This window comes from Phoxinus phoxinus, assembly GCF_949152265.1.
Source record: "Phoxinus phoxinus genome assembly, chromosome: 18".
Lineage (NCBI taxonomy): Eukaryota > Metazoa > Chordata > Actinopteri > Cypriniformes > Leuciscidae > Phoxinus > Phoxinus phoxinus.
In genome coordinates, this window is record NC_136893.1 from 6,976,918 (window position 1) to 6,998,355 (window position 21,438).

General features: G+C 37.3%; 1 protein-coding gene across 6 annotated transcripts; it reads right to left on the reverse strand.

Moving 5' to 3' along the window:
* Positions 1-276: 276 nt before the first annotated feature.
* lima1a (LIM domain and actin binding 1a) lies at positions 277-21,038 on the reverse strand. Of its 6 annotated transcripts, none has more exons than XM_079588063.1 (11): positions 20,761-21,038; positions 19,250-19,401; positions 17,414-17,456; positions 15,411-15,716; positions 6,699-6,762; positions 6,317-6,423; positions 5,485-5,562; positions 3,741-3,786; positions 3,348-3,391; positions 3,098-3,231; positions 277-1,807 (listed from the first exon to the last, which is right to left on the reverse strand). In XM_079588063.1, exons 2-11 carry the CDS (start codon positions 19,369-19,371, stop codon positions 898-900), a joined length of 1,854 nt encoding a protein of 617 aa, XP_079444189.1. In that variant the 5' UTR covers positions 19,372-19,401; positions 20,761-21,038; the 3' UTR covers positions 277-897. The 6 variants fall into 6 exon arrangements, with proteins under 6 accessions (XP_079444189.1, XP_079444190.1, XP_079444194.1 ...); XM_079588064.1 differs by having other exon boundaries at positions 20,767-20,915; XM_079588068.1 differs by lacking the exons at positions 17,414-17,456; positions 19,250-19,401; positions 20,761-21,038 and adding exons at positions 15,969-15,986; positions 16,098-16,216; positions 17,058-17,074.
* Positions 21,039-21,438: the final 400 nt, after the last annotated feature.

Genomic DNA, 21,438 nt, shown 5'->3' on the forward strand with positions numbered 1-21,438 from the left:
TTTCATGCAAGCACATTTCAAATAGATTTTTACCCACCAGATACATTTTATGTGTTGTGTACATATATACACACACATATACATAATTTTACTATCATGCAATGTTATGTAAATATATAACATTTTATAAGACCCCCACTTCTTGCAATTGCTATAGCTTTATAAAAACTTTTTAAAAGGCTTGCCATTTGTTTCATGAAGCTATCTGGGGAGCAAAAATACATATGGACAAATATTGAATTAATTGCGGGGTCATTGTAAGAAAACAAAGCTCACTTGCTCAATCGTATATTTATTTGAAAACAAAAGTATTTCAGGATATTTGGTCCCATGATAATAAAAAAAAAGTGACATTTAAAATAGTTAAATACAATTTTGCAATAAAACATTCAAAGGTTGCCAATTCAATCAAATGTGGTACAGCCAGGGCGTGTTTAACATATAAAGTACATCCAAGTGCATTACAGTAGTGATAAAAAAGATGGGTGCTTCACGTACTAAGATTGGCCTAAGAATCAAATTTAAAGCAATATGTAAAAAAAAAAAAATATTGTTTCGAAATGCTAATATTTTGAAATTGAACAGCATCAGAATAAAATATTCTAGTCTATTAATATAGAAAATATAGAAAAAAAAGTACCAAACAAATTAAAATATCATAAACCTAGGTTTGTATTGACTGCACGAGCTCTAGTGTATAGTCTAGACTAGAGAAGCCTTCTGAGTAACCTGACACCTACTTGGTTTTTAGTTCATTTACATTTATAGGCACATGTAAAAGCTGAAGACATGAAAAATTGCACAAAAGACAGACGGAGACCCACAACGCAGACTACATGTAAATACGCTGGTGCTTCTGGGAAATGAAAGTCCACGGACATCTAATCTATCGCTCGGTCAGACCACATCGTCCTCATCCTCGTCCTCGTCGTAATGCCGGTTCCTCTTAATGAGGTCCTCCACGGACACGTCAGCTCTATCTTCCTCAGCTTCTTCTCCATCCCAGAAGCCCACATCTTGTGAGGCCTTGTTCTCCTCGGGATCCAGCCCGGACTCGCTCTGGGGCGACGATGGAGGACTGATCTCCGGTGAGCTGCATTTCAGAGAGGAAAGTTCCTCTTCCTGGACGTCCACTTTCTCCTCCTGTTCCATCTTTTCCTCATTGGTCTCAGCCTGTTCCTCCTCCTCTTCTGATTGGTTGTGTTCAGTCATGTCCTCGGAAGAGATGGAGGAGACGGGTGACATTTCCTCTGAGGAGCCTGGCTTCTCATTTGAAGGAGATCTTTGGCACATCTTGTTGGGTTGAGTGACCGGTGCAGAGCTGAAGATGGAAAAGGGTTTGCTTCTCTCCTTGAGAGAGACGCTCCTGCGAAGCTTTGGAAAATCAGATTGGTCCGAGTTGCTTGATACGGAGTCGCCCTCTGGAGGCCATTTCGGGCGGATGGGTTTGATGGCTCCACACACATGGGTCGTGCTCTCGTCCCCTTCTGACTGTGGAGGCCAGGATATCTTGAGTCGTCCCGTCTCCAGCGGCTTCTCCACCCTCTCAGAGGCGACCGGTTTTCGGGTCTCTAAAGTGGCCGCAAGCACATTAACCTTCACCAGTGGAGACTCCTCTACTGATGGGCTGGGGGTTGTTTCTTGAGGTGAGAGCTTCACTTGCTCCTCGGCTCCTTCTCGAGTCTCCCAAAGCTCCTTATGGGGTCGGTGGCCGAAACCCTCGTCGTAGTTGCCCTTGGCTTTAAACAGCTGGCAGTAGTGTGGCTTGCAGTAGACGTTGTTGTGCAAGGAAGCGTAGTTCACCAAACTGTCCAAAAGAGGGCGGCAAAACAGAGCGAGAGATTAGAGAAACAAACCAAACTGAGCATCAATCCTGTCCTAAATGCCATAAATGTCCCATTAAACCATCTTAGTGCTGCAGGGATGATGTATTTCTGTAGGCCAAAACCAGGAAATGAGTTCGCATTTTACCACTTCTGGTTCTATCGTCCTGAAGTCAATGGGATTTTGAATGGGTATTTGGTTAAATGCCTGAAATATGGCTGGTGGTATAAAACAAGTTTAAGATATTTTCATTTTTAATCCACAATATAATATACAAAAGCAAATTTGTACAAAAGCAAAAAATGCTGATTGTATTTTGACAGATTTGGTAAAATGTTGTTAACTGGTAAGACTTTATTTAATTTTGTTCACAGAGCTTATTTTCTCCAATAATCCAAAAGCCAATAGAAAATCCTATTGGGTTTAGGGAACTATGGGTCATTCTAATTTACTGGGTTAGCCTAAAAAAATAGCCTACATCATCCCAGACAACAATATCAGCAAATATATTGACGAAAATATGACAACAACAAAAAATAATAATAATGCAAGATATTCACTAACATTTTTAACATTAATTAATTTTTAACATTTGCAGAAAATGTACGGTTGTGAGTTTGGTTGCAGAATACGGTTATGCATGTCGACTCAAATTTCGTAAAAAAAAAAATATATATATTATGTATAACTATGTCAACGTATTAAGAATTAAAATACATAAATGACAACCTTATTCTGATGTTATGGACGTAACCAATAGCATATTATTGCTTCAAATAATTTAGTTTAAGCATGTTAATTAACAAGTATACTTGTAAGCTAGCATGTTAATTAGCCTAATAAACCAAACACATTCTATATATATATGCCAATAATCAGATATTCAAACAAACAACTAGGCCTACGTCTGCACAAAATCTCACAAATGCACAATTTTTTATTTAATTTCAATGCAATACTAAATCTTCATGCTTTAAGTTGTGTACTCAATGTTATTTATTAAGATAGTGTTTTTATAACAACAGTTTTTACATGTTTATTATATAAAATGCTTGAAATTTGCATTTTAATTTTAATTCTGCATCTCATCAACTAAAATGATACTTATACGCAGTAAAATTTGATACGATTAAAATAAATGAATATGATGAAACCAACTAAATTTCTGCAGTAGGGAAGATTAAAAACGGCAAAAAGTAACATTGGCTGTTGGGCAAGCAAATAGGCTGTTGGGACACTCATGAGCACCCAAAAAATTGTCTCGTGCCCTCACCTGAGTTTAGTGTTGCAGTAGGCACAGCGGAAGCAGGTGTTGTGGTAGATCTGCTGATTCGCTACAAGTTTCTCTAGCGGGTACACAGTCTTAAGGCACGTCACACAGGCTTCACGGACAGGCAAACGGAACTTCTACAAGTGCACAAAAATGTTTTAGCCACAGTGACAAGACATGTCTGTATTTTTCAATGACACTTCACAAAATGCAAAAACAGAAATGAAACATTCTTTAATAACTGAATTCTCACCCTAACAGCTTTAGACTGGTTTTGTTCCGGACTTATAACAGAGCCTGTAAATGGAGAGAACAGTGATTTTTGACATTGCAGCAAAATAACCTCTAGAGGGCGCTGGGATTCAGAGTAACTAACTGTACAAACTGTGTCAAAATACTTCATCCCAATGAAGATGAAAATGCTGTCATTAAATTACTCATCATCATGTTGTTCCGAAGACTTTCATTCATTATCATAAAGATCTTCATTTGTGTTCCGAAGATGAACAAAAGTCTTGCGTGTTTGGAACGACATGAGGATAATTAATGACAGAATTTTCATTTTTGGGTGAAAAGTACAAATTGTTCACTCGTGATTTGTACAGCATGTTATTGTGGATGCAAGAGACCACAAGCAGAAACTCACCATTCCTGTCTGCAGTGGGACTTTTCATTGTGTTGGCTTCAGAGCCCTGCAGATACAAAGAGTAGTAAGGCAAGTGCCAGTTTTTTACAACTAAAAAAAACACACACTATACAATCTTTGTGTTAACATGAAATTGCATTTCAACCCTTTTTGCTTTCATAATGTGACATACCAGAGTGAAACCGGATTTTCAAAATAAAAAGGATGAGAATTGATTTTGTCGACAGAAAAATAGATGGATTCATGAAAAGTGAGTGAAAGAGTCAGGTTGAAAAATAAAAGGCATTCAGGAAGTCAGCCAGAAATAAAAAAGTTGACGTGGAGCAAGTTATTCAAGGAAAGATTGAGACAAACATTTTTACATATGTATTGAAGTGCCCCTTTATGCTATTTTGAACATTCCTAATTTTGTTTTGGAGCTCTCCTACAATAGGTTTATATGTATCCAAGGTAAAAAAATAAAAATAATTAATAATGTACATTGCATATCACCTCTTCTCTCAGTGTCTGAAATGGTTCGATAAAGGATTAGATAAACTCTCTATAAACTCCTCCTTTCCACGCCCCTGCTCTGCTCTGATTGGTCAGATGACCCAGTCTGTTGTGATTGGTCTACTGCTGACAGTGTGGTAAACAAAACTCCAATTAGCATACAGTCAGCTCCGGATCTTCCAACAGATATATTTCTTAATTTCGGTCGACACGATATAATTCCAATATCGATATGAACAATATGAAAAAACTGCCAAGAATGACCACAATTAATGTCTGTACCTACAAACTTCTGAAAAATTAATTTGCCAAGTCTCTGAAACCTCCTCCTATAAAACTATATAATATTTTAGAAAAGAAAATGGTACAAATTAATTATTGTTAATATTTTATTTGTATTTAGCCTTCATACGAACAAGAAATGTGAAATCACCGTCAAATAAACATAAGTTAATAACTCAACTTATTAATATCATTAACTTTAAACTATAGGCTAACATAAGTTGATTATATTATTCTTATAGATTGAAAAAAGTGGTCAATTTGGAGACAATGAACATATGAACCGTTGTGCCGTGCTGCTTATAATTATCACGCAATAAAAATGAAAACGTAAACGTAGCCCATGCCTGTAATGTGTATCGAAATATCGGAAATGTGTTTAAAAATCATATCACCGTTATTAAAAAAAATTATATCGCGATATATATATTGAATTATTGTCCAGCCCTAACTCAAACACTGTAGTTGTAGCGAAGTAGACATTGCTCACAGGCAACTCTAGGCTGTTTGTTACAAACTTGCGTAGATATGTTACGAAAGTGAGACTGGAATTGCTGACGACTCGTTTTCGGCAGTTCAGAATCGATTCTTTATTTGTCGTGCACTTTGATTTTTTCATTTTTGCAGACCATTCGCAAACAGCTATTACACTGTAAAAAAAAAATGTTGGTTTAACTTAAAAAAGCAAGTTACCTTGTTGCCTTAACTATTTAATTACAACGAACTCAAATTTTTAATACAATGAAGAAGAATGGTTTAATAAACAGAAACTCAAAATACGATGTTATCTTCACACATTAGTTATCGAAGTTGATTTGACAAAATATTAAAAAGTTGTGATAGCAAATCATGAAAATATTTTTTTTACAGCGTACACACTGCATGAAAGGTGATATTTGAAAAAGCATAGTAGGGGCACTTTTAAAAATCTAAATGTATTTCACGTTACAAAGAGCCTAACAGTTCTTACCACATCAGCACACACTGGTGGCACATTTTCCTTCTGCTTCCCACTGTGACTGCGGACTTCATTGTCTGCTGGTTCACTCTACCGAAACCAGGAACACAAAAAGGGAAAAGGTTATCAGTGAGCTTGTGCTCCCTTAAAGGAACAGTGCACCCAAGAATGAACAATCTGTCATAATGTACACATCCTGAAGTCATCCCAAACCCATGACTTCCTCCTCATGCAACATGAAAGACTTTTTTTATTATTAATGAGGACTAAAGACATCAAACTTCAGAAAAGTATGCAAAATTATTACTATTAGAAATAATAATGAAATGGTAAAGTCATATGACAGATGTAAATGGGCTGAAATTTACGTGAACATCCTTATAATATGAATTATTATAAATTAATATTTTATATATAGGCTACTTATAAATTATTCAGATGGGATTTGTGAACATTCATTGATTCATCCTTTTCAGTTGAATTTTTTTCCATATATTGGACGTCCCTACTTGTAACACAGCTCCATAAGAAGACCTAGGGATTTTTACAGATTTTTAGCGACTTAAAAGTAGTCCATGTGACTTGTGTGAAAAGCTTCAGTCCCTGTTCATTTTAAATCACATGAAAAATAGTTTTCCACTGAATAAAGCAATAAAGTCATATTGGTTTGGAACTAAATCAGAGCGAGTAAATGACATCCGTCTCATGTTTTGGGGCGATCTATGCCTTTAAACAAGAAACAAAGAGTGTCAGGTCAGCAGACATATTGCATCTGATGAAATCATAAGAAGTGACAGTAATTGAGAGAGTGTTTTATTGTGAAAGGGGTGGGGGTGAAACTCACGGTGGGGGAGGAAGGGAAATCATGCTTAGTCACAGCTGCCTGGTACATGGCCATTCTGTCCCTGAGAGGGGTTGACTCCACCATTTTGACTCCAGAGTCAAGACTTTCTGTGAATTAAGAAAGAAAAAGCGAGTCAGTGGGGTCTCTGATAACTCATACAATGAAGAAGAAAAAAAAAAAAAATGAGGGCCACAAGGTCAAAGTGGGAATGGGAAACAGGAATTTCCACAGAACTGCCCTCAGCACTTTCCAGAAAGCTCATTCTTACAGTGTTGCAAAAAGGAAGCAGGATGTTCAAGATGTGAAATCATTTAACAGAAAACATATTGCACAAACTATTAGACTGGCGTGTTTGCGTTCAGTGTTGTGTTTGATTCTGTACCTTGGTCTCCTGGTTCCATATTCTCAGATCCAGTGTCTCCGGTTTTCCCTGGTTCTCTTGACACCTAAACAAAGACATGTGTTAATGAAGAGTGCTAAGAACAAGAACAAAGAGAGCATTAAAAAGTCCTTAAAGTCAACATGAATGGCCATTTACCACCTACTTTACTACTTTACTGTGATGAATTTCAGAATAAAACAGGATATTCACTAAGAAACAAACTGATTTAATATAGAGCCAATGAAGAATTGATCCCATTCCCTCTCTCTCTTCCCAATAATTTCCTGTTTCTCTATACTTTCAAGTCTAATAATTTACTTTTTTATTAAAATTAGGGATGCACCGATATATATTTTTTTGCCTATACGATTTACCGATAATTTTTTATATTCGAAAGCCGGTAACCAACATATTGGCCAATAAATTCAAATCCAAATTTGTATATCATTTTGAGAGCTTGGTTACAAAAACAAATGTCTCACCATTAAAAGCCATGTCCCAAACACACAATAATAATGTTCTCATTATCATTTTTATGTAGCCTATATGACAGAGACATGTTGTATTTTCCTTTTTTCAAGCGATTACAATCATATTTCAAGCAATTCAAAACCATCCTGGCGAACAGTGCACATCTGAAGGAGGCAATCCATTATTTATCGGCTTTAATATATCAGCCAAATTTTCTTATCAGGCCGATAATGATAACATTAAAAATGAAGATATATCGGCCGATACCGATATGGTGGCCAATACATTGTGCATCCCTAATTCAAATATAACGTTTATTAAATATTTTAAATGATTATTCATAGCAAAATGGCCATGGCTTCCATCTTCAATGTATATAAACAATTATTAAATGTTATTTACAAAAGTCAAAGAATGCTATATGTTTGCCATGTCATTTTATTGACCGTCATATAAAGAAAGAAAAAAGAAACCTCAAATCACACTTATTCTTATTCTGTGTGGGATGAGTTATGCTCCATAGTTTTATACTCTGGGACGGGTAAGGGGTTTGTTCAAATCCCCTAACCCTAAGTATGAGCTAAAGTAATAATGATGCTTACTTTAGCAAACAGCACTAATTAGTGAGGTGACAAGAGACATTTAAAGCCACGACAGCAGTGTTTAAACATGTCTCCTGCCCTGGCTGGCCAGTTCCTTCACTGACTTCAATAATCCTCTAATGAGCTCTGAGAGAGCCGTGGACAGACACCAGCGTCTGGCTTTACTGCCACAACAACTCCAGCACACACAGCACAACAGCTCTCATGCAATTCAATACACCCGGTGGACAGACACATGGAGACCAGAACAAACCAGTGGACAACACCACCGTTACTACACTTACATTAACACAACAATTTGGTGCCCTGTTGATACAGCAAAATTTTATTACCTGTAACTAAACGAATAATAATTCAATAAAAAGAGCTGCTTTTGTCATGTTTGGTCCATAAACTTTTCTAGTAGATGATTAACTGGAAACACTTTAGTCTATATATAAAGTTTGTTCACAATTTTGCGTTTTTTAATTGTAGTGGTATTACTTACTTCTCTGCTTTTGTTTCAGAAAATGACAAAAACATTTACTTTTCAAGAAGTGCCTAGCACATACTGTCCAACAACACTGCAATCAATCCCAGCGCAAACACATCCTCCAAAAAGTCGGCTGTATCCATTGCCATTGTTCTCAGGAAGGCAGTACAACAGGAACTAAAACTGACATCATCCCACCGAACAGAGTTTCCACATGTAACAATATCAGTATCGATCTGAAAGCCACGCGCCTTACCTATTTAAAATCAGACAGGCAGCAACGGGCGGTCCGCAGTGATTCCTGGAGATTTACAGAGCCGAGTCTGTCTGACTAAAGGCCGGCAGTGCTCTGAGAGCAGATTAAAGACGGTGAGCATGCCAGTGTTTTGCTGGCAGCCGCGGGAGAGATGGAGAGGGGGAGGGCTGAGAGGGTGGGGTGGGGTAGGCAGCTGGCTGAACCTCCAAATCCAAACAGGGCGCTGAAACCAGCCCACCCCCCCAGTCATGGATTAGCCATCAGCGGGGCTGTAAGGGGATCCACCCGGCCAGGCATCAGTGCAGCGTCTCCAGGCTGGTGTGTGGACACCAGGGGAGCGCCAAATAAACACAGTACAAAAGGCAAAGGCAGCGAAGCCACAGGGGGCATCAGCCCAGACAAAAGACCCTTTATTAATCCCAAACACACAAAAGATGGGAACATCTGAGCCACGGCCTGCCAAAAATGAGGAGCGTCCTTTCCTTATGTTATCAGAGAATAAAATCTGTCACAAAAAAAATGAAATGTACTATATCTTTTAGGGATGCACAATATATCGGCCACCATATCGGTATTGGTTCATAAATGTTCATTTTTAATATTATCGGTCCGATAAGAGGATTTTCCCGATATTTTAAAGCCAATACATAATGGATTATTTCCTTCAGCGGAGACACTTCAGATTTTGGGAAGAAAGGTTGGCCAGAGGAGTGTAAAATTTATTAAAAAAATTCACACTGGTTCAGACTAGGCAAAATGTACAACTTGTGTTGTATTAAATTGTAGAAAGAAAGAAAGAAAGAAAGAAAGAAAGAAAGAAAGAAAGAAAGAAAGAAAGAAAGAAAGAAAGAAAGAAAGAAAGAAAGACAGAAAGAAAGAAAGACAGAAAGAAAGAAAGAAAGAAAGAAAGACAGACAGACAGACAGACAGAAAGAAAGAAAGAAAGAAAGAAAGAAAGAAAGAAAGAAAGAAAGAAAGAAAGAAAGAAAGAAAGAAAGAAAGAAAGAAAGAAAGAAAGAAAGAAAGAAAGAAAGAAAGAAAGAAAAAAAGAAAGACAGACAGACAGACATTTAGATTTATCGGCCAATATATCGGTTACCAGCTTTCAAATATAAAGAATTATCGGTTTTCGATGTCGGCAAAAATGTTTCAAAAGTGTTTTTAAATCAATAATATATAATCTTTGTCTTCATAATTTTGTTTCAGTATGCTTTCATTTTATTTTATCCTTGAAATGTGTCAATTATAAATACTATCGGTATTAATAATAATAATAATAATAATAATTAGTAGGATTAGTATTATCATTATTATGACACAAAATTGCTAAGAAATGTATACCAGACAATGTTATAGTCTGATTATTCATTCTGCCGCTTCTTTCTACAACTAATAATGACATATCCCGGATGGCAAAACATCTACGAAGGTCTAGTTTCTTACGAAATGTGTCCTCCCTACAGACACTGCACATCATCACGTCTGATCATATCTAGAACTTCTCTTTATTAGTCGGTTCAACTCTCTAAGCACCCCAAATTCAATATCCACCGACATTTATAAAACAAATCTCTGCAGGAGATGTTTTTTTAAAAAATGCTGGAGGAGGTAGATGATGAGTTCACTTAATTTCAGTCTCTCTCTCTCTCTCCCTCATGACTATCCCCCAGGTTAAAGGAGAGAAGTTTGGCTTTGATGAGAGCAGAGAGCTCGAACCCTGCAGCGATCATGTGGATGTTGATCTCATGACATCAGCCCCCTAGTGAGACTTTACATGAGAGCGGCCTCATCCCAGTCTAATGATGGAAATGTCTTTTGAGAGGTAGAGGAGATTGGGTTTAACCCAAACATGAAACTATGTGGCTTTGCATGAGGAAAAAAAAAATTAAGTCAATTAATTTGAGAACTGCTGCAACCAGATCATTGAGTCAGTGAGCTGAGCTGAAGAACCAAATCTGTGACCAGTGTTCTTTTGAAACATTTATTTTCCATAAACTGGCTGATCAGACTAAACAATTCAATGATTCACAAGCATTGGGTGTAATGCTTTACTAAGTCATTCATTACTGTAATTTAATTACTTTTCTCTTGAAAAAGTAAAAGGGATTACTCTTCATTTTACTGTAATTGAATTAGTTACTTCTGATGTAATTGCATTAAATACTGTATAGAATAATTATATATAAACCAATTTAACATCTAATGTTAAAATGTATGTTTTTAATGTAACCTTCTCCCTTTAAATACTTTGGTTAGTTCAAGTATAATTTATTACATTTTATATTATTTATTTGAATTCATTAAAAGGGCAGTTTCATGTCTGTCTTGTATAGTTCAAATAGTTGAGTTTGATATAGGATCTACTAATAATAAGTAATTCAACACTTTTTAGAGGGAGTAATTAGTACAGTAATCGGATTACACTGTTGAATATGTAATTAGTAGCTAGTAATTTATTACTGTTTTACCTAATCACAAGTTCTGATCACTGATTGGGTCACTAAAATCTCAGCAGCTGAAAGTATAATGCTTTGGATTGGGGAAGTGAAAAGCCCCTCGGATGAGCAATAATGGTGTTTGTCTTTAGAAGCATAAGGTGTGGATCAAAAACATTGTTCATTGCATGCTGGGACGTTTTGAACCACTGGTGACAGTAAAATGCATTCAGTTTCAGTCTTTTGCTCTCCTCCACCCACGCTCCTTTAGCTTACTTTTTTCCAGATAAAATGTTGGCCACGATTCCCTTTTGCAGTCTGCGAAACAAGAGAAACCATTGTGTATGGTGAAGTCCCGGTTTATTTTAAACACGTACTGACTGTTCCGAACAAAATGTGATTAAAGACTAAACAATGTCAGATGAAGACGAGGTGTGACTAAAAAGACACCACAAGAATGTTCATTTTATCTTCAACCACGCAGACTAGTAGAGACCAGTAGATCAGAGATTCAAAACATCTTGTTTAAAAAGAAGGTTTAGAAGAACTGGATTTTTACATCTTCTGACAGAAGTGTGAGTGGTTATTGGCTTTTAAAACATCACAACAATGCTAGGGAGTTGTGAGTGTTGCTATGTGGTTGCTACTGTATTCTTTCTGCGTGATTTTTAGTTGCACTGCTATCCGGTTACACTGTAAAAAATGTGGCTGCGATTAGTTAATTTGTTGAGATAACTTAAATATCCAACTTAACCAAACTAAACTAAAGTTAACTAAACTTAATATTTTAAGTAAAGCATGAACACATACTTTTTAAAGTTGAAACAATGTTGGATTTTAAGTTGTGATAAATAATCGCAGCAATTTTTTTTACAGTGTACTAAGGTGTTCTGATTGGTTGCCTACATGCCCAAGTCAAAAGAAGCCACTCCCATTTCTCTATGCGCTGTAAAAAATAAAAATTACTTGATCAATAATTTGACAAAATGTTTTCACATTGCTTTAACTCATCAAAATAAGTTAAGCAATTTTAATATATATATTTATACTCATTTTAAATCAGTTTAGTGTAATTTAAGTTGCAATGACTTAAATTTTCAAGTTGATGGTACTTAATTTAAAGGCAGCAACTTTTTTTACAGTGTGGTTTTCTATTCACTAGACTTTTTCTGTCTGTCAGGCAAAAATCATAAGTCTAACCACTTAGAAAAGTACTGTAATATTACCATTTACATGGCATGCTAAAGTTTAATACTCTGGGATAGGCCCTAGCTGTTTAAGCACCAACTCAAAGTAACATTTTATACGAAGTTGGAGAGCACAAACTGACAATAGTTGAACCTGCAGGCTGTTTAGAGGAGCAGTGAACCTACTGAAACCTCAGAAACCCAGAGAGAGAAGCACACTGGTGTCTTCATGACCACAGACCATGTGACTCACAGCATGACCAGTCTCTTGAACGTTTTGAATACAAGCAGATATCCAGCAAGCAGAACAGACAAATACTGTTTGATCAAGTCGTCTGGATGACTGAGAGACTCAAGCTCTTACATGCATACAGTATACTTTAAGGGGACGACGTAGGATGGAAAACAGAACTTCAATATTTTACTATTAAAAAACATCTTTCCCAGTCCACCTACAGTCAAACCCAAACGTATTCAGACAAAATGTCTCACATTATCACAGTTTTTTTTGCTATAGTTTAGAAAATGGTAATAAAATATGACAAGACCTCAGAGTTATCAAATCAGTTGATATTTCACTGGTTTTGGCCATCCTTCTGTTAGATAATATATCTAGGTCAACAAATTACCAAGCTATGCTTAATTTTGTTCAGTCTGTGGTGTAAAAAGGTCGCATTAGCAATTACAGAAAAAAACACTTAAAGGTGCATTAAGCAACTTTTCATGTTAAAAATACCCGTTTTCTAACCCATACATGCTTAAACAATTGCCTGATGGGCTGAATGAGCCCTTCTCTGATCACTGAGATTGTCTCTATAATCCTGTAAAGTAAAATAAATAAGAGGGATTCGGGCCGGAATTTTAGACTGGGCGTGACGTCATGCGCGTTCACGGCACGCTCACATAGCTATGTCTGGCAGGTTTGTGTATTCGCCGGCATTCTCCATAGAAGATGGATTGTAAGAGACCTGCTTGTAGTTCATTTCAAACACCAACGCAAACTCCACGTAAGATAAAAAAAGAAAACTTTTGTCTAGTGCGTGCACATCTCTGGCTGCAGTTTCGCTTGCCGCCAGAGGTGGCATAGTTCTGCAAAAACTCAGAATCTTGCGCTATGCACCTTTAAAGGGATACTTCACCTCTGGAAAGATGAATGTGTATTTAAAATGGGTCATTTATGTAGAAGAAATGTGAAATTATTTTTGAATTTGGAGCCTTCTAGACTGAGAAAAGCCAGAAAATGTATTTTTGGCTTATGGGGATGAAAGACAACAACTCCCAGAATGCACTTGCTTCGCTGCCCTAGGAGGCCACGCCTACCGGTAAGAGATCGCAGTAAACAACAAGGCTAGGCTACTGTACTGAGTCTCCGTGAGTCTGCCCGGTATTTTGATGTCGCCCAAAATGTCCAGGATTCGGCTTTTGCGTTCTACAGTCGCCATTCATCATGTTTACTGTGGAGAGCAGGACGAGACTGACGGCCGCGGGAGAACGACGCGAGGCCGGTGGCGGGATTACTGATGAGCGGCGCCTGTGAGACGCACCGGTCTCGTCTTGTATCTCTCACGGAGGAGCGGGAATTTTCTTACACTACATTCAGATTCACCAATGGGAATGAATTCAGTTAGATTTAAACAAAAGGTGTGCATGTAAACAACGAATGCGACTGCAGAAAGCAAAAGCCGAATCCCGGACATTTTGGACGATCTCGACGGCCGGACATGTCCGAGAAAAAGAGGATGGTAAGTTGGTAACCTCTACTACTCAGCTTTCTCCACAGAATAAGAAACTGTTAGCTTAGCTTCCAAATCAAAAAAGGCTGACACTATATGTACATTCTGTGAGTGAGATCCCACCCTCTATGGGCGGGTTGAAAACATGCGGAACAGCGCATTATACTGGATAAATGATGAGCTAGTGTTTGTAGTCTTACCCGTATTCAAAGAAATTGGATTTCCTGCTTTTTAATGACGCAAAATTACGATTTTTGCGTCATAAAAAGCAGGAAGTGGAACACTTAAATCCTTATTTCTCCCATCTCAGGGGAAAATAAGGGAATAAACCATGACCATTCGAAAATGTGACTGGGTTTCTAAAGATACAAAGTCTAATGCAAATGGGTGAAGTGTTCCTTTAAGCAAAACAAGTGTCATTTTTATGTAAAACATTATTTATTTATTTTTGCTCACCAAAGCTGCATTCATTAAATGAAAAATACAGTAAAAACAGGATCAATGTGAAAAATGACTACAATTTAAATTAACTTCTTTCTATTTTAATATATTTTAACGTTTAATCTGTTTCTGTGGTTTTAAAGCTGAATTTTCAGCATTATTGCTCCAGTCTTTAGAGTCACATGATCCTTCAAGAAATATTTATCATTAATTAAAATAAAATAAAATAAAATTATTAATGTTGAAAACAGTTTTGCTACTTAATATTTTTCTGGAAACGGTGTACAGGATTCTTTGATGAATAGAAAGTTTAAAAGAACAGCATTTATTTAAAATAGAAATCTTCAACATCATAAATGTCTTTACTGTCAATTTTGATCAGTTTAATGCATCCCTGCTAAATAAAAGTATTAGTCCACCCCACCCCACCCCATCAGTTCATTAACATAGTATCACCATAATTTACATATCAACACCTCTGTGTTGGCAAAGGTTAGCCCACCATAACAGAGGTCATTTACATAGTGAAGTCCTAAAACTACAGTAGTCAAAGGGTTTTTAATTCTGAGGGTCACAGAACAGGTTAAACTGGTCATGAAAAACGATATTTTAACTGTTTTGGTCCAAGAGGCCTCAATGAACCTTTTTTTAATAAGAGGAAATGATATGAAAAGTAGGAACATTTATGCAAAATGTGAAAAATATGACCTGTTCACAATTGCACACACGCAATTTAAATTCTTTCATACACACCAAAAGACGTGTTGGTGAACGTGATTTCACCAAGTGCAACATGTTCCTGTTGATCCTGGAACAACATTTCAATCAACCAAACAGATTTGAGAGACAGGTTTACAGCTTATGTCAAGTATAGGCTTACAGCCAGGGTTAGGTGCTTCTACATCAGTGTCATTCACCGATCATTTCTCTCTGATTTTAGGGATAAGTTACAGGTAGGATTAGCTTTAGGACAACATTTTTGGACAGGAACAAAATATGTTGATCCGGGAACAGTAAAAATAAAAAAAACACGGTTACCAAGAGGTGTTATCTACTAAACCGACAAAATACCTTAAGATGATATGTCCCATTTTTGGGTGATAAGTTGTACTTACAATGTTGTGAATGGTCTCTCCTTTCTCAAACATCATCTTCAGGCTGTTGAGAGGCACAGTGGGAGTCTCCACATCTCTTGGCGTCCACTTATCCATCGGCTGGTCACTGTCGCTCAACAGCTGGACGTCTGTGGGTTCCAGTGGAGTGTCAACACTGGGATTTAAAGGCTGCTGCTGATGGCTCTCCGTCTGTCGTGAGTGCGTTTTGGGTTCTGGAGATCTAGGCGTCTCGGCTGGTTGTTCCCAGAGCTGCTTTAGGAGACTCAGATTGCCGTTGCGCATGGAAGGAGTCGACTTCTCCAGAGACTGTATATCAGGACAAAGAGAGTTTCAGAAGGGTGTTCACTCCTTGGGTTTCTCAACTTCTTATCTTTAACAAGACGAGACAATCAAGACGGTGGACTCTAACTGTATTGATCTATTCCTAAAATCTCAAATTAAAACATAAAACAACGTACAGAGTTTTGAATAAGACATAGCTTTATACTTAAATTCAGATTAAAAACCCAAATAAAAAGTACTAGTAAAAATATTCATGATTAAAATGACGTTACTCACTGATTAAGTCTCTGAGGCCTTCAAACAAGGAAAAGCAGTGGACAGAATGAAATGATTGAGTATCTTGTCATTAGTTGGTAGATTAGTAGTTGTTTGTTAGAAAAGGTTGACTACAAAAGCTTCAGAAACCTGGCAAATGGAAGGAGTGGCTCCCTCAGTCCGTTCTGGTGGAAATGAGGGGGGGGGGGAAACGCAGCACCAGATGCTAGTCTTTTAAAACTATCTGCATGAGGGAATTAGGCCAAACCCTTTTACAACGGGACAGACAAACCAGGAAGAACATGAAAAGAGGAAGCAGTGACAGGAAACGGGGAAAAGGAAAGTTTGTGAAAGACTTTACATGCGTAGTCATATGTCCAGGTTGTGTCAAACAATTCAAATTTAAGCTTTTTATTACCAACATTTTTTTTTTTAAATGGACGTTTTAACCATTGATGAAATATAAACTGACATCAACAGATTATGAAATGAGTGTTTAAGTATTTAGAATTCTGAACACAGGCATAAATTACTTTTTAAACAAGCTTAATTTCAGAACACTAATGACTGGAAATGAGTATGTAATGATTCCTTCATTTTTTTTATGTAGCGCATACTGGCACAATATGACATTATGTACACTACACTTTTTTATTCAACAGTCATTCGTCATCATATTATATTCGTGGATATGATTTATCACTTTTCATGCGTAAATGTCAACTACACAAAATACAAAAGTAGAAAGTTTCAATAAAAAAACTAGCTTCTAGAAGAAAAAAAAAACGACCAGCTAGGGATTTGAATATAAATCTATTTCGCCAAAAATTCTGTCACGCCATAAATATAATCCATATTTCTTGTGTGCTCACATACTAAAGCATGCTATTTTGACCATGCATGCTACAACAGCTCAAATACTTCTGGCTCAAATTCCAGGCCTGACACAAACACTGAACTGTCTGCCAAAACATAATAAGGCCCTCACAATGGGGCAGAAATCAAAACCTTTCATTCAATGAGTTTAACAAAACCTCAATGCGAAAACTAAACACGACGTGAACCAGCTGCAATCTCTCTTTCAAATCCAGTCGGATAGCTCATACCTACATCCTTCATCCTGCACATCGGCATTTCTGCAACTCCTTCATCCTGACAAACACTAACACACAGTTTACTGACGTTCCCTCACAGTGTTTATAAAGACATACACACTCTACACACATTCAGGAGGGCACAGATTGACTGAACCAGTTATGTAGAGCGCATGGGAATTACCTGCAGATTAAGACTTCTAAATAAGGATTAAGATGACTGGACACTGTGTCTAAACAGCAGTAGCCCAGAGTAGTGTTACAGACAGACAGATGGAGAGACAGATAGTTAGATTGACAGATAGATAGATAGACAGATAGACGTTGAGTCATTATAGCAATGGAATGAATAACAAGATGGTGAGAACTCACTTTTTTCTTGTCTGAACTTGTTTCTTCTGCTGCTTTCTGGTACCTGAAAAGAGATAAAGTGGAACAATTGTTCACTCAACTGTTTTCTAGTCCTCAATGAAGAGTAGCTAGTTTCTGTGTATTTTAAACGCCATACTATAAATCTGGCTAATCAACAGATGGTGTTTTTATTGTTTGGCGTATGCTAGTCTGTATCTTCTTTTCTCTGCCTAAAAACTAAACGATCACTTTTGATCATTGGTGGCCTCTACTGGTCATGCGTAGCAGTGCAAACAACTGGAATGTCTTGATTTTAATTCGTTTGAATTTCATGAACTAAAAATATATAAAAAATGAAAGCTGAGGGCTTTCCACAATTACTGATTTGCTTCAAGGATACACTCAACAATTCAGAAAATGCTGTACGCACTTGTGTTTAAGTGACAGGAGAACATTAAAAGGGTCAATGAAGCAGAAACATCACACTCAGGTCACATCAACACTTCAGCATGCTTAGACAAGTCTCCCAGAAGTTATCCTCAAAAACTCACGAAAAGCAATGTTTACCTAGTCAATAAATACTGTTCCGAGTTTAAAGGCTGAGTTTAAATGCCTAAATAAAAACTAAAAGATCACTTTTGATCATCGGTGCACCTCTAATGGTCATAATATAGCAGTGCAAACAACTGGACTGTCTTGATTTCACTTTTAGTTTTAGTTTTACGACATGTTAAAAAGGAAACTTGAAAGCTAGCCTGAAGGGCTTCCAGATACACCAACCATCTGTTGGAGGGACTTTAAAAAAAAATTCCCAACCACTGAAAGCAGGAAGTTCAATCTGATTTTCAAAGGAAATCTACAGCATACCGATTCAAACTAACGGCTGGCTCTGAATGAAGGTTAGCTGGAAAGATACACAGATAAAGACAATAATCATAGCCCTGCACTGCAATACCGTTGAACCGTTCCCAAATGCTAAACACAATTTATATTTGCCCACATCTATCAAAGGTCAGTGATCATCAGATTATAAACCATTAAATCTTTCGCTTTGATTTCTTTGATGCTCACTAATTCAGCTGGCAAATGTAAAGTTTTGAGGATGTGGAAGTCATTGATGTATGTGTAGAGAGGAAGCCAGAGACAGAACCCTGGAAAAGACATCAGAAAATCTGACAGGAGATGCACTGGAAAAACTCCAGATGCTGGGAGAAATTCCTCTGCACAGGAAACACACTGACTGAGAGCCATGCTTATAATGAGTCGGGCAGCAGACATTCAGCTGTAAATCAAACATGTTTCTATGTCTGAGAGAATTCAATATGGAACTTGCATTTGGAATGCTTTAGAATTCTAAAATTTTCAAAATTAAGAACTTAACACTCATTTTACGTCACTATTTTAAAATGCAGTAAATGTGTCCAACTGAACGTGTGAACTTCATTCAAATATTTTTGCTGATAATATAATTTGCACTTAAAAGTGGTATTAAATTGCATTACAAATACAAAATGGATACTTTTTTTTTTATCAGTGGTCTCAGACTTTTGGACCCCACCGTACATCTGTGTCTGGCTGTTGACTCCATTAAAAGATTTGACGCCACTTTCATGGTGAACGAAAGAATGAAGAGAAAGGGGAAAAACCTCCCGATAATGTTGAAACAGAGCTTTGAACATCATAAACCAATTTGGAACAAAACGGCAGCATTTAAAACAGAAGTGCCTTGTTAAAAAAAGTTGTGAAACACCGTTTAAAGAGCACTAAAAGGCGTACTAAACTAAGTGAAAGCAAATAGGAGAGGTCAAAAGAAAAGTGAGATCAGCTTAAGATATGCAAATCCGGTAATTTGCTTACTTGGAAAATCGCTCGGCAATGGCCGTGCTTTTGCCTCGCACACCAACAATGGAGAGCTCCTGTGCCGTAACTCTCAAGGACTGTGAGCCCCATTGCCCACGACGAAATGAACTGACTGCCATCTTGGTATCTTGATGTCTTCAGTAGGATATCTGTTTGGACAGAGGCATTTAAAATATGAAAATTAATACAAAACAACTTGCTCCTTTGTTGTAGAGAAAACCAGACCAGGGGTTTTCAACCTTTACAGTTTCGGTGAACCCCACTGCAAATGTGGAAGAAGAAAAAAAATCAGTACCATGTATATTTTTCAATATTCCATCACAATATGGATATCCGAAATTAACTTAATGTGTATTCCAATAGATAAGAATAAAACATTGGAACAAGACTTTAAACTGTACAATGCTCAGTCTGCACTAAATGTATACCAATCGTCCAATTATATTGAAGGCAACCGTGGGATTGCACAATTTAAATCCCCAAAACACCTGTGGAACATCCGAAAGAGGAAGAAAACGTTTTCCCATATTACTCTTGAAACGAGTTAGTCATTCTGCGCCAGTGCACAACACCTGAAGCCGCTCACCTGATCATTCAGACATGCTGTGACTTATTCCTGATATGACAGGAAACAGTGAGCAATATTCTTGTTATCTCACATGATCTCATGCCTGTTAAGGTTCTCACAAAATTCACAGGAAACTGATCATTTGGGGGCGACCACAAACCTGTCCTTAGCCATGTCTTTGATATGATAGGCAGAACTGTTCCGATTAGGTTTCAGCGATAAAACTGCTTCCAATTTAACCAGCATTTGATCTTTTCAAGCATGTTCTCCCACCCTTTGCAGCTGAGCCGGGCTTTGTTTTGGGTGATGCAAGGAAAAAGCATCACCCAAAACGTCAGTGTCCGTATCAGTGCTGCTGAGACAGTAACTGAGTCATCATTACCTCAGATTACTCATCATCATGCTTTACATGCTATCAAACCATGAACACAACTAGTTGCTTGCTGTAGAGTCTGGGAAAGAATCATGTCAAAGTGGCCTTTATTTGGTTCAGTTTTATTCATCTAAGAGATCTCAAGTGTGTCTGTTTCAATGACAGTGAGAGCCCTGCAATAATGCAATAATGCATGTGCTCATTAAACTCGGTTATGTGATCACAAATCAACGTATTTAGTATTAAGCAACATATTAAAGCTTTTTTAAACAAAAAACATTTTCTAAAATCAACATCTTGATGCATTACAGAATGAAAGACAGCCATTTTAAGTTTTTTTCTTTCTTTCATTTTTTCATTAAGAAAGCTACTTGTTTAAAGGAAAAATCTAATCCAGAGACTCATTCAGAAACATATGGCTGGTGAGACCATTGAAAAGAGTGAAGTGGGAAGCAGCTCAATAAAAAAACTAAAAAACAGAGCATGCACTCAAAATGCAAAACAACAAGTCCTATGAAGGCATTGCCAAAAATAAAGCCCCAAGAAACACAATCAAAACATACATACTCTTACGTTTGCAGTCTTTCAAGCCTCCTCTTGGAATCTTTCAGTGGATGTGCCAAAGAGTTTTCTTGCTGGCCTCTCAGTCCTCTCAATGCTCTGAACACTGTCTGCTGCTCACTCTCACATTGTTAGTGAGTGAGGAAATATACTGCCTCCTCTCAGCCAATGGGAAGAGAGCTGCTTTGCACCTAGCAGGTAATGCCCCTCCCACTTCAGGGCTCAGCAATTCATCATCAGACTCTCAGTAGAACAGACAAAGTGAGTCAACAAGGCTTCTACTCAGTCTGGGAATCCCACAGGATTCCTGGAAGTGAGCAAAAGTCCCCTCCTTCATGTCCAGCTCATATTTCGCCCCAAAATCAGAAGACAAAAATAAAAGCCATTAGCACAATAAAGATTGTAAAAAAAGTGTAAATGTGTAATTCACATTTTTATTCATTTTTTATGTAATGTTCTTTCTCATTAGATTACAAACCATGTACCAAAAACTGTGGGAACACAAAGCAGCGGTGTCTCACAGAGGAGGCTCTCCAGGACTCTTCAGGCTCACTGGATCACTTTCATTAATCCCTGTCACATGGAAGTCTTGCTGGAGAATAGGCACAACATTCCACAGTGTTAGATTACGCATTTCTGCACATTACTAAATATTATTTAAACATATTGTATATACCGTATGTA

What these genes read in the sequence shown, in the direction of transcription:
- lima1a (XM_079588063.1), bottom strand. Translation starts at nt 19,371, where the DNA reads ATGGCAGTCAGTTCATTTCGTCGTGGGCAATGGGGCTCACAGTCCTTG. An exon ending in GAGAGACCATTCACAACATT is followed by an intron (nt 6,763 to 15,410) that starts GTAAGTACAACT and finishes GTCTTTGTTTAG; the next exon opens with GTGTCAAGAGAACCAGGGAA. An exon ending in CACCAGTGTGTGCTGATGTG is followed by an intron (nt 3,787 to 5,484) that starts GTAAGAACTGTT and finishes TTGTATCTGCAG; the next exon opens with GGCTCTGAAGCCAACACAAT.